At 43.9% G+C, this 13,809-nt stretch overlaps 1 protein-coding gene across 5 annotated transcripts in view; it reads right to left on the bottom strand.

Moving 5' to 3' along the window:
* Window positions 1-1,550: 1,550 nt before the first annotated feature.
* eif2a (eukaryotic translation initiation factor 2A) overlaps window positions 1,551-13,809 on the bottom strand; it is a 32,252-nt gene continuing 19,993 nt past the window's right edge. For all 5 annotated transcript variants that reach the window (XM_078410460.1, XM_078410459.1, XM_078410458.1 and 2 more), the window contains 5 exons: window positions 12,061-12,632; window positions 6,181-6,291; window positions 3,646-3,759; window positions 3,053-3,118; window positions 1,551-1,797 (listed from right to left, as the gene is read on the bottom strand). In XM_078410460.1, the coding sequence (XP_078266586.1) occupies window positions 1,732-1,797; window positions 3,053-3,118; window positions 3,646-3,759; window positions 6,181-6,291; window positions 12,061-12,632 (929 nt within the window). In that variant the 3' untranslated portion in view covers window positions 1,551-1,731. The remainder of the gene's footprint in view (window positions 1,798-3,052; window positions 3,119-3,645; window positions 3,760-6,180; window positions 6,292-12,060; window positions 12,633-13,809) is intronic.

Raw genomic sequence — 13,809 nt, 5'->3', positions numbered from 1 at the left:
AGTCCCACCTGCCTGTGCTTGGCCCATAACCCTCTAAACCTATCCTGTCCATACGCCATCTATATCCAAATCTAAATATTGTAATCTATGTAAATCATTTTACATCAAATTGAGATCTGATATTTTACTTATTTTATGCCTCAGTGTAGTTTTAGCTCAGTGGTAGAATTTTCGCTTCAGAGTTCAAATGGTGATATTCTGCTCTCGAGACTAGGAGACATAATCTAGCTCGGTGCAACATTGTCTTTGGAATGAGATGTGAAACCGCAAAGCTATTTTCCTTCCAGGTGGCCATTACATTTCTCATTTGATTATTTGAAGAATTTCCCCAAGAAGAATGTCCTGGTCCCCAATCAAAGTACAAAATGGATTTTCTGGTCAATCTTTCATAGCTGATATAACATATAAATTGGTTGCTGCATTTTCCTGTGTTGCTGATACTCCGGAGATGATCTCTGTACTCGTAGACATTAGAAGAATAGGATTAATAGGAGATGGGTCTGCAATTAACTTTAGTGGATTTGTTTTGCTATTTGTGTACAGGACATGATAAGGGAGGTTTCTTGGCCTAATGGCCTAATTTTTCTCCTATAACTTACAAACTTAAGGAGAATAAGGAGATGTGATTGAAAACTTCGAAAATTCTTACTGGTTTGAAAAGGGTGGATGCAGGGAGAATGTTTTTCCTGGCTGAGGACTCTCGAACCAGAGTCACTGTCTCAAAATGAAGGGCAGGCATTTAGGACTCAGATGAAAAGATTTTTCACGTAGAATTCACAACCGCGAAGAGCTGGGGGGGGACTCAGTCATTGAGTTTATTCAAAACAATTTTTTAATATTTCTAGGCATCAGAGAATATGGAGAAAATATGATGAAAAATGCCACCACGGTTGAAGTTCAACCTTGACCTTGATAAACGGTGGAGATAAAAGTAGCAACCCCCTTTTGCAACTTCTTATATTGAAAGGTACTGTAAACTCATCATTTAGATGTCCTGAGATTGTAAAAGGTTCTACTTCTATGCAAGCTCTTTCACATGTTAAATGGGGCAATGTTGGTCTTTGGGCAGCACAGTGGCACAGCGGTACAGTTGTTGCCTTGCAGTGCCTGAGACCCGGGTTCGATCCTGACTAAGGGTGCTGTCTGTGCGGAGTTTATTCATTCTCAACGTGACCATGTGGGTTTTCCCTGGGTGCTCCGGTTTCCTCCCACACTCCAAAGACATACAGGTTTGTCAGTTAATTGGCCTGGTGAAAATTGTGTAGGATAGTGCTAGTGTGCGGAGGCGATCGCTGGTCAGCCACTTGGTGGGCCATGTTGTATAACTAAACTAAATGGCCCTATAGCAGAAGCGTCCACGTCCCGGGGCTGGAAACTGGAAGTGTCCTGAACTAATTCTGCTACCACCATCGTCTACTGTATGGCTCCCACTGATTGTCGCCGGAAGCTTGCACCCTTTTCTGGACGGACGATGACTGTGATGGAACATTTGAATGATGGACACGAATGAAGAAGACTAAACTAAACTAAAACCTGCGGATCCATAGAAGTACAAGTTTATTGACAGTAGAGTATTTTTTTAATTCTCTTATCTTAATACATAAGTTCATTTAACACTTGTCCAAATCGTTTACATTGCATAGAATATAGATTTTTTATCACTTAAATTTCATAATGAAATAATTTTCCATGTTTATGTGAAGCCAGGTATTACAATCCTCTTGGATAAATTTACAGATCTAGTTCCAGATCCTCTAGTTCCTTTAAAAGTGCTTCCTCTTTCTGCATTTTTTCCAACTGTAAATAGAGAGATAAGGTTAAAAAATGCAACTAATAATAATATTTATACCCGAGAAGACAAATGGCCTAATTCTCCCCTATCACTTATGAGACGCCTTAAAGCTTATATTTCCCCAACAGCTCCATTGGTTAAATTTAAACCAAAGATCAGAGAGTTGCAAGATTTAAATTACAATTGGATCCCGAGTCTCGCATTGGTCTCAGTCAAGATGGTTCCTTCGCCAGAAAGTGAAAGAACATAGCCTGAGTTCTACTGAATGAAGTGTTTGAAAATTATTAATTTGTGAAGATTGTTTGAGAACATTATGGCATTGCGCTACAATAAAATGAGGAAAGGCTCATTTGAGCCAGGTATCATCTTTGATGACAAGTCAATTATCTCTCACTGAAACGCAACTGAACACTGCCTCCAGAACCCTGGCAATCACATTCCTCTTGGGGAAGAGGACACATAAAGTAAAAGCTTTCTGTAGAACTGTAACCCAGTACAAATCAATGTACAGGACATTGAAGAGTCACCTTAAGGTACATTTTAATGATGTATATTTAGAATGAAAGTTATGTTTTATTGGTTTCTTGGAAAAATTTACGTTTGTGCTTCTGCAAGTAAATATTAAGAGAAAACCACCAGAACATTGAATTCTCTAATTTTAAGTAACTTCATCTTTCACTCCTCTCCCCTCCCTCCTTCCTCCACCCTAGTTGTTTTACCAGTTCCACAGTTGTCCATATTGCTTCCCTTGAGATCACACCTTCCCTAACCAACAGTGGACCTACCCCCAGGTTTGAGGTCATTTGTAGCTGGCCCTGATTGGTCCTGGTTTTTTCTCGCCTCCAGCCTTTCAACCACCACCACCATCATCACCCCCACCCCCTACTTTCAGTCTGAAGAAGGGTCCCGACCCAAAACATCACCCATCCTTTTTCTCCAGAGATGCTGCCTGACCCACTGAGTTACTCTGCCACTTTGTGTCTATCTTTGGTATAAAGCAACATCTGCAGTTCTTTGTTTCTCCAGCAAAATAAACTAAGCAATTCCTTGAATGATTGCTCCTAAAAATGAATAATAATCTGCAATGTTAGTGAGATAAGAGGGCTGAACAGAGGGTGTTGAAGGACATCCAACCATCAAAGCCACTCTCCCCCCCCCCGTGTTGATCACAATAGAATGCAATCTGTACAATGCCTGATACTTTGATTCCCACCAGCACCACACAATTCCCAAGATGGAAAACATTAATTTTGTTTGCACCTGATTCTTTTCCAGTTGCTTGCCAGAAGCTTCTTGTTCTTTCAGCTGTTCAATTGCTTTAAGTTTCTGCAATAGAGAGAGTCTTGGAATCAAGGTGAACAGTAACAAATGTGGCAAGATAATCAATAAACTTCAGAAGCTTGTTTTTAGACTTTAGAGATACAGCATGTAACTAGGCCCTTCCGCTCACAGTGTCCCCACTGACCAACAATCACCTGGTACACTTGTTCTATCCAATACAATAGGGATAATGTACAGAAGCCAATTAAACCACAAACCTGCACGTCTTTGGAACCTAAAAGGGAACCGGAGCACCCAGAAAAACCCCACGCGGTCACGGGGAGAATGTGCAAACTCCGTACAGACAGCACCTGTAGTCAGGATCGAACCTGGTTCTCTGGCTGTGTGGCAGCAACCCTACTACTGCACCACTGTGCCACCTAGAGATAGAAATGTTCCAATGCACCAGAATAAACTTTGACCCGGTTAACCACAAAGGTGTATCAGTCTGTGGTGCTAGTTCTCTCCTACAATGTCATTGTCCTCACCTCTAATCCTATGTCTCCATACATTTTTTTCCCCACGGGACTTACTTTTTTAATGTTCTTAATTTTTTTCTCCATTTCGGGGTCTCCATGGCTCTCAGGACAGAATGGTCTCGGTTCAGGATCAATTGGTGTTTCCTGAATGATGTCAGATCTGCTCTCCTGCAAGAAATAAGGTAGAGAGTTAATGGGTAGTTGAGCAAGAATTTCGTATTGCAAACGTCAACTTTCTCTTAGGTTTTTGACAGTCATGACTATCTGGTTCACCAAAGTACTCAAGGGGCAGGAAGTCACCCATCTTTAGTGACAATAGACAATAGGTGCAGGAGGAGGCCATTTGGCCCTTCGAGCCAGCACCGCCATTCAATGTGATCATGGCTGATCATTCTCAATCAGTACCCCGTTCCTGCCTTCTACCCATAATCCCAAAAAGCCGCCAAAATGGTCGTCTCTTAACTAACCGCCAAATTGACCAGGTAAACTAGAGTTCAAATAACAACGCGTGATAGACAATAAATGCCGGCTTTACCAGCATTATTCACATCCTGTACATGAATTAAGAATACATTTGCAGCACTGTGCGAGGCCATTTAGCCTAATGACACCGTGCAGACTAAGAAAGGGCTATCTAATTAGATTGCACTTTCCAGCTCTCCATTTACATAATTTGCTTTTTAAATATAATAATAAGGATTGCTGCCTCCATGGGCCTGTTCAATGAATTTTAGATGCTACCTACCCCCATATAAAAAATATTCCTCATCTCCTTTCTAATGCTTCCACCCAGTCGCTCAGATGTGTTTATTTATGCCAGCTAGTTATTGATGGCTCGTCCCATCCTTTAGACTTTAGAGATACAGCGTGGAAACAAGCCCTACAGTCCACGCCGGCCAACAATCACCTATGCACCAGCACTATCCTACACACTGGAAACAATTTACAGAAGCCAATTAACCTACAAACCAGGTACGTCTTTGGTGTGTGGGAGAAAACTGGGACACCCGAGAAAACCCATGCGGTATCAGGGAGAACATACAAACTCCAGACAGACAGCACCCAAAGTCAGGATCGAACCCGGGTCTCTGGCGCTGTAGAGTACCCGTCTCAAAACATCACCTATCCATGTTCTCCAGAGGTGCTGCCTGAACCGCTGAGTTACTCCAGCAATTTGTGTCTTTTTTTGGTAAGCCAGCATCTGCAGTTCCTTGTTATTACACTTTAATTGAATCCAGCTCCCTGTCTCATTTATTCCAAAAAAAAATCCAGCCTTCCAATCGTCCCTCAATTAAAAAGCTTTCCAATGATGGTGGCTTCCTAATTAATTAATTTCTTCTGTACCGTATCTTGGTAACATGGTGCACAGACTGCAGGCATCAAGACTAGCTAGTCATTTGCAATACATCTCTGGCTTAATCTCCCTGGCCTTAGAACATGCACCTCTCTTTACAAAGGTACACATTAATGTCCTACAATCTCCAGGGAACAGTGATCATGCGCACCTTTATCCCGTTTGACCTCCACATCTATCTATTACATTACTAAAACTCGCATCTTGCTTGTTTGTTGCTTTGTTAGGCTGTATTTTGTGCCCGAAATACAGCCAAAACGGTACAAAATAGCGCAACAATTTTAGGCCCACCCGACTCACCATTGGCCTGCGGTTCAAATGGTTGTTATATATTAAAAGTTATTCACTTTTTTAACTTTAAATATCACTTTTTAAACTTTAATAAATTCCTTCTCCACTTTCCCTGCCCGTCAGCTGTGTTCGACGCCACAATGGGAACCTAACAGGTCCGCGTGTTGGACATCACAATGGGAACCCAATGGGTCCGTGCCTGCGCAGTTGGGGCCCGTTGATCTAATAAGATGGCCGCCGGATCCACGCGTGCGCCGAACAGGTCCGCACCAGCGCAGTTGGGGCCCGTTGATCTAATACTTACGTAACATGGCCGCCGAATCCATGCATGCGCAGTTGGGGGAGGGTTGCCGCACGGAGGGGGGCGGAACCCGCCCGAGTTACAGGAGTGGCAGCCAATGGGGGGGGGGGGGGGGTGGTGAGAAGAGCTCTCCTGCTGCTGGCCGCCCGGGGCCTGGGTGAGTGGCTCCCACTCCCCTTTCCTCTCCGCCCTCGCCCGCCCCCCGACCCCGGGGGAGACTCCCCGGCCAGCAACGGGTCCACGGGTCATCGGTTGGGGTAGGGTTTCCGGGCCCACAGGAGGGGTTTGGACCCCACGGGGGTTGCCAGGCCCGCAGGAGAGGTATGGACACAACGGGGGTTGCCAGGCCCGCAGGAGAGGTTTGGACCCAACGGGTTCACGCCCGGCTGGTTTACAATATTTTGCATTGTGCTTCAAATTTACTGAATTCAGCTGGTCACTATTCTGCCCAAAACCCTACTTATTACCTGAAAATCAATGTCGTTCCTAGAGAACAAAGGCATGTTGGGGAAGTAATATGGTAGATGCTGGTTTACAAAAACCCCCACAAAGTGCTGGAGTAACTTAGCCGATCAGGCAGCATCTCTGGAGAACATTGATAGGTGATGTCTCTGGCCATGACCCTTCTTCAGAAAAAAAATACCTGCTTTGATGCCTTCCTTGCCTCCCTTTTCTTTTGATTTTTGACAGCCGCTCTTGACAGTTGTTTATCTGTAGATTGCGGTTTCATGTTCTGAGGGGGTTCTTCTTCATGCTATATGGGAAACAAAGCAGATCAAATCACAGACTGCATAAGACACTGTATTAGTTGCTGATCACATGAGCTTATAAAAATAATCCCTTATTGCATGTGCCATCAAAATCGTCTGGTACATGCACTCAGGTTTCACATTGCCGATCCAGTTCTCCATTGGCCAAGAAAGCACACCAATGCCTCTACTTTCTTAGAAGGTTTAGGAAGTTTGACATGTCCCCGACTTCTACAGATGCGCCGTAGAAAGCATTTTATCGGGATGCATCACAGCATGGTTAGGAACAGCTCCATCTAAGACCACAAGAAATTGCAGAGAATAGTGGACGCAGCCCAGACGTCATATAAACCAGCCTCCCTGCCATTGACTTCATCTATACTTGACTCTGCCTCAGCAAGGCCACTGGCATAATCATGGACCAGTCTCACCCCGGACATTTCCTCTTCTCCCCTCTCCCATTAAGCAAGAGGTACAGAAGTGTGAAAATGCACACCTCCAGATTCAGGGACTGTTTCGTCTCAGCTGTCATCAGGCAACTATCAACAACTAGAGAGTGATCCATAGCTACCATCTACCTCATTGGAGACTCTAGGATTATCTTTAGTTGGACTTAACTGGACTTTAACTTGCACTGTACATTATTTGCTTTATCCCGCATCTGTATGCTGGGGACGGCTCAATTGTAATCATGTATAGTCTTTCCGTTGACTGGATAGCACGCAACAAAAAAGCTTTTTCACTGTACACGAGACAATAAACAAAACTAAAATTTCAATCTCATACAGCCTGTATTCCTCTACATTTGCCAAAATCATTTAAAACCCAGCGTTTTAACGTTCACACATCTTTTCCTCCTCTCCTACTGATTCTCGTCAGATTTAATTCCTCCAACACCAGAAGGACATTCTGTACTTACAAGCCTTGACACTGGACATCAGCAAGTTACTTGCCACTGGGGTCTATTATTGTCCACATCAGATGCACGACCAGCTTGGAAGTCTTTGAACGGTGATCAAGATAAAGCCAAAGAGTTATATAGCAGACCCTTCAGTTCACTGTGCCTATGTTGACCTAAACGTCCTCTCTACACTATTTACACTTTTCTTTTATCCTCACCGTCTCACCCCTACAACAGATTCACCAACACATGGGGCGATTTACGAAGAATAGTACAGCACAGGAACAGGCCCTTTGCCTCACAATATTTGTGCCAAACATGACGCCAAGTTGAACTGATCTCATCTGGCTGTACATGATCCATATCCCTCTATACCCTGCACTTCCACGTGCCTATCTAAAAGCCTCTTACATGCCACTATCATATATGTCTCCACCACCTCCCCAGGCAATGCGTTCCAGGCCCCCACTACTCTGTGTAAAAAAACCTGGCCCCGCTCATTTCCATTAAGTTTCCCCCCCTCTCGCCATTATAGCATGCCCTCTCGTGTAGGACATTTCCACCCTGGGAAAAACAGTTCTGAATGTCTACCCTACCTTTGCCTCTCATCATTTTATGTACTTCCATCATCTCCCCTCAACCTCCCAATTTTACAGCCAGTTAACCCACCAACCGGCAACTGGGGGAAACACAGGTGATCACACCAGCTCCATATTGATTGCACCTAAGTTCAGGATCAAACCTGGTCTCTGGAGCCGTGTAGTGCAATAAAGGCAGCAAAGAAGCCATTGATTTTCCTACTCCCGACTCAAGAATCATCACAACATTTATTGGGCCTTGCCTAATGTCCCGATTAAAATCAGCAAACTCAATATAACCCAACAAGGATATTCCTGTGTGAACAGCTGAGTAGCTAATACTATTAACGCTATTATTAGTTGTGCCAGCAGGGGGCTTGGTGATAATTTTAATCTGAAACATATATAGCTACGTTTTTAAAAAATGGGAGTAAATCACTCTGTACTCGAACAGAGCACAGGCTGGCCACACCTGAGAGAAGGGTAAAAATTCACAAGGGACACTACAATCTACATACTCCCAGCTGATTTTCCATGTGGCAATGCTTTCACCTGTCAGCCTTAATGAAAATGACAGCTTAGTTTCTCATTTCACAAATCCATTTCTCGTGGGAACGGTGTGGATGATGTAGGCGAGTTTAATCGAGCTTGGAAGTTCACAAATGAATTTTTATTCAAATGTATTTTCCTACGTTTAAGTTTTACGCTACAAATTGAGAGGGAGAAGGGAAAATCGGAAGTGTCAGTATTACAGTATAGCAAAGGGGATTACAGAGGCATGAGGCAGGAGCTGGCCAGAATTGACTGGAAGGAGGCCCCAGCAGGGAAGACGGTGGAACAGCAATGGCAGGTATTCCTGGGAATAATGCAGAAGTTGCAGGATCAATTTATCCCAAAGAGGAGGAAAGATTCTAAGGGGAGTAAGAGGCACCCGTGGCTGACAAGGGAAGTCAAGGACAGCATAAAAATAAAAGAGCAGAAGTACAACAAAGCAAAGAAGAGTGGGAAGCCAGAGGATTGGGACTCTTTTAAAGAGCAACAGAAGATGACTAAGAAGGCAATACGGGGAGAAAAGATGAGGTACGAGGGTAAAATAGGCAATAATATAAAGGAGGATAGTAAAAGCTTTTTTAGGTATGAAAAGAGGAAAAAAAATAGTCAAGGCAAATGTGGGTCCCTTGAAGACAGAAGCGGGTGGAATTTATTATGGGGAACAAGGAAATGGCAGACGAGTTGAACCGGTACTTTGGATCTGTCTTCACTAAGGAAGATACATGCAGTCTCCCAGATGTTCTAGTGGGCAGAGATCCTAGGGTGACGGAGGAACTGAAGGAAATCCACATTAGGCAGGAAATGGTGTTGGGTAGACTGATGGGACTGAAGGCTGATAAATCCCCAGGGCCCGATGGTCTGCATCCCAGAGTACTTAAGGAGGTGGTGCTAGAAATTGTGGACGCATTGGTGATCATTTTCCAATGCTCTATAGATTCAGGATCAGTTCCTGTGGATTGGAGGGTAGCTAATGTTGTCCCACTTTTTAAGAAAGGAGGGAGAGAGAAAATGGGAAATTATAGACCAGTTAGTCTGACATCAGTGGTGGGGAAGATGCTGGAGTCAATTATAAAAGACGAAATTGCGGAGCATTTGGATAGTAGTATCAGGATTGTTCCAAGTCAGCATGGATTTACGAAGGGGAAATCATGCTTGACTAATCTTCTGGAATTCTTTGAGGATGTAACTAGGAAAATTGACAGGGGAGAGCCGGTGGATGTGGTGTACCTTGACTTTCAGAAAGCCTTTGACAAGGTTCCACATAGGAGATTAGTGGGCAAAATTAGAGCACATGGTATTGGAGGTAGGGTACTGACATGGATAGAAAATTGGTTGACAGACAGAAAGCAAAGAGTGGGGATAAATTGGTCCCTTTCAGAATGGCATGCAGTAACTAGTGGGGTACCGCAAGGCTCGGTGCTGGGACCGCAGCTATTTACAATATACATTAATGACTTGGATGAAGGGATTAAAAGTACCATTAGCAAATTTGCAGATGATACAAAGCTGGGTGGTAGTGTGAACTGTGAGGAAGATGCTATGAGGTTGCAGGGTGACTTGGACAGGTTGTGTGAGTGGGCGGATGCATGGCAGATGCAGTTTAATGTGGATAAGTGTGAGGTTATCCACTTTGGTGGTAAGAATAGGAAAGCAGAGTATTATCTGAATGGTGTCAAGTTAGGAACAGGAGACGTACAACGAGATCTGGGTGTCCTAGTGCATCAGTCACTGAAAGGAAGCATGCAGGTACAGCAGGCAATGAAGAAAGCCAATGGAATGTTGGCCTTCATAACAAGAGGAGTTGAGTATAGGAGCAAAGAGGTCCTTCTGCAGTTGTACAGGGCCCTAGTGAGACTGCATCTGGAGTACTGTGTGCAGTTTTGGTCTCCAAATTTGAGGAAGGATATTCTTGCTATTGAGGGCGTGCAGCGTAGGTTTACTAGGTTAATTCCCGGAATGGCGGGACTATCATATGTTGAAAGACTGGAGCGACTAGGCTTGTATACACTGGAATTTAGAAGGATGAGAGGAGATCTTATCGAAACGTATAAGATTTTAAGGGGTTGGACACGTTAGAGGCAGGAAACATGTTCCCAATGTTGGGGGAGTCCAGAACAAGGGGCCACAGAATAAGGGGTAGGCCATTTAGAACTGAGGCGAGGAAAAACTTTTTCAGTCAGAGAGTTGTAAATCTGTGGAATTCTCTGCCTCAGAAGGCAGTGGAGGCCAATTCTCTGAATGCATTCAAGAGAGAGCTAGATAGAGCTCTTAAGGATAGCGGAGTCAGGGGGTATGGGGAGAAGGCAGGAACGGGGTACTGATTGAGAATGATCAGCCATGATCACATTGAATGGCGGTGCTGGCTCGAAGGACCGAATGGCCTCCTCCTGCACCTATTGTCTATTGTGTACATCTCAAATGAGAGACACCAAAATATGTAAAATTATGAGAGGCATAGATAGCATAGTCAGTCAGAACCTTTTTCCCCCAGGGTGAAAATATCCAACACCGGAGGGCATAGCTATGTTAGAGGGGGAAAGTTTAATGGAGATTTGCAGGGCAAGTTTTTAAAAAAAAATACAGAGTAGCGGGGGCCTGGAACACATTGCCAGGGAGGAGGCAAATACATTGGTGACGTTTAAGAGGCATTTAGATAGCCACATGGAAGTGCAAGGAATGGAGGGATATGGATCATGTACTCATGTGCACGCAGATGAGATCAGTTTAGCCATGCATCATGTTTAGCACAGACACTGTGGCTGAATGGTCCGTTCCTGGGCTGTACAGTTCTATGTTACATTAAACATCTCGAGTTTACGCATTTATCCACTTCTAAGGTTAATAGGCAGCTTCATTCAAAGGTCCAGGTTCAAATATAATAAACCAATGAATAAAGTAATAGTGGATTAGCAAGGCCTGGTGGCTGTGTGTGCCCTGATGTCTCCAGCGTCTCTGTCTTAATTTACAGATTATCGTTCTCAAAAGCGTGATCTGGAATATGGCAAGAGCTAAGAAGACAGCATCAGCTTCATGAGCATTTTCCGATCAATAGGTCTTACTTCCACACCATCAGCTAGAATGAAGTGACAGCATTTAATAGTTGCATTCCACACATTGTAATAAAGATGGACTACATGGCAATAAAGCATTTCAGATGTGCACTTTGAACTCCTGAATATTGAATACAGTTGCAAAGTAGTTTAGAGTTTAAAACCAAAATAATAAGTAGCTAGCAAAATATTAGATAGTGCCATGGATTTGAGTCTGCTTACTTTAGTTTAGAGATACAGCGCGGAAACAGGCCCTTTGGCCCACCGAGTCCGCGCTGACCAGCGATCCCCACACACTAACACTCTCCTGCACGCACTAGGGATAATGTACAATTTTTTACCAAGCCAATTAACCTACAAATCTGTAGGTCTTTAGAGTGTGGGAGCAAACCGGAGCACCGGGAGAAAACCCATGCAGGTCAACGTACAGTCTCCACGTAGACAACACCTGTAGTCAGGATCGAACCAGGGTGTCTGGTGCTGTAAGGCAGCAACTCTACCGCTGTGCCACCTTACTGCCCCACTGTAGATACTTTCTCAAATCCAGTGGCATCAATTCATCCTGCAAGTGGTCTGATTCTCTCATTTTGTACCAAAAATATATTTAAAAAACATTTCAACTTACAAAAACATGAAAAAAAGCAACCAGCATCAAATAAGTGCTGGTTGCCACTTATTGTGAATACCGCTCACCAGTTTTGTGCTGGTTATTGGCTTGTTTCTCAGTGCAGGGGGTCTGTAGGCCTGTGCTGGTTTGACATCGATGCTAGGGACATCATTGGGAACCGTATGGTATTTGATGGGCTTCTCTGGGAAAGCACCATCCACAAACGGCTGCCACTGGACTTCCCAGAGTTCAGAGTTTGATGGTATTTCGATTTCGTGTCGAACTGCACCGCTGTAGTGCCAGATCTTGAAGCCATTGCTAACCCGTAGTCTAGGTGCACAAGTCGCTGTCACAATGTGCTCACCATCCGGGCACCACGAGAAATAGGTTGTGTCAGCAGCTTGTGGCTTCGAAATTTGTTTGTATTTTTTTACATCCCAGACTTCCATCTGTCCTCGGAGGTTTCCAAAGCCTGCTAACACTAGGATGTGTCCCTGAGGGCTGTAGTATGCTGCATTACGAGGGCCCGTACCAAAGTCAAAGACTGGGTCACACTTCTGGTTGAAGACTGTCACTTTGGCAGGCATGAAACCGTACACGGCACAAAATTCAACTGAATTCGGATTCCACACCACGTCATAAATCGGGCCATTTTTTGCTGAAATGAAATTGATTCAACAATGAGATGCTATGGTGAACATTCCAGCGTGTAACTATTTGACAGCAGCATCCTCCATTAACTGCAGCATTTTTAACTTGGAAAGAAATGTTTCAAAGCTTGTATACACTGGAATTTAGAAGGATGAGAGGAGATCTTATCGAAACGTATAAGATTATTAAGGGGTTGGACACGTTAGAGGCAGGAAACATGTTCCCAATGTTGGGGGAGTCCAGAACAAGGGGCCACAGTTTAAGAATAAGGGGTAGGCCATTTAGAACTGAGATGAGGAAAAACTTTTTCAGTCAGAGAGTTGTGAATCTGTGGAATTCTCTGCCTCAGAAGGCAGTGGAGGCCAATTCTCTGAATGCATTCAAGAGAGAGCTGGATAGAGTTCTTAAGGATAGCAGAGTCAGGGGGTATGGGGAGAAGGCAGGAACGGGGTACTGATTGAGAATGATCAGCCATGATCACATTGAATAGTGGTGCTGGCTCGAAGGGCCAAATGGCCTCCTCCTGCACCTATTGTCTATAAAGCAATTCACAAACGTAATCAAAAAGGAGAAATTAGGAAGAATGCAAAAACAAAGAACCACAGATGCTGATTAATTTACAAAAAAGACTGGAGTAACTCAACTGGTCAAGCGGCATCTCTGGAGAACATGGATAGTTCACGTTTCGTGTCAACACCCTTCATTAGACTTAAGGAGCTTGATTACACTATTAACACTATTGTTCCAAGGAAATTATAGTGGATTTAAACCTTATGCTTGAACAAATTTTTATTCCGCAATCAACGTAAGGAACAGCAGATTAGTTTGTCATTGCTGTTTCTGGATCTTTGTTTCTCTCCAAATGGCTCCCATGTTTGTCTAATCACAATTGTGCTTTAAATTAAATTCACGAGTTGTACCACACCTTGGGAATAACAAGGGCTTGACAAGACACAATATGAATGCAAGCTCGTTCAAACTCGTCAGCTGTGCTCCCCGTTGAGTAAACATGCGGCCCAGCTATTCCAATATTCTCCTGGGTGGCCTTCCACCTGTATTCCCTTTCATTTCAACCTCATGTTTTGATCATATCTTAATTTACACCAAAATGTTGTTATCCCATCAAGTCTGAACTTGATGACCTAACTTGCTTCCAGACTAGCCAAAGGCAAGCATCAGCAGCT

The sequence above is a fragment of the Rhinoraja longicauda genome, chromosome 13, assembly GCF_053455715.1.
Source record: "Rhinoraja longicauda isolate Sanriku21f chromosome 13, sRhiLon1.1, whole genome shotgun sequence".
Lineage (NCBI taxonomy): Eukaryota > Metazoa > Chordata > Chondrichthyes > Rajiformes > Arhynchobatidae > Rhinoraja > Rhinoraja longicauda.
This window is presented reverse-complemented; position numbering and strand designations above follow the sequence as displayed.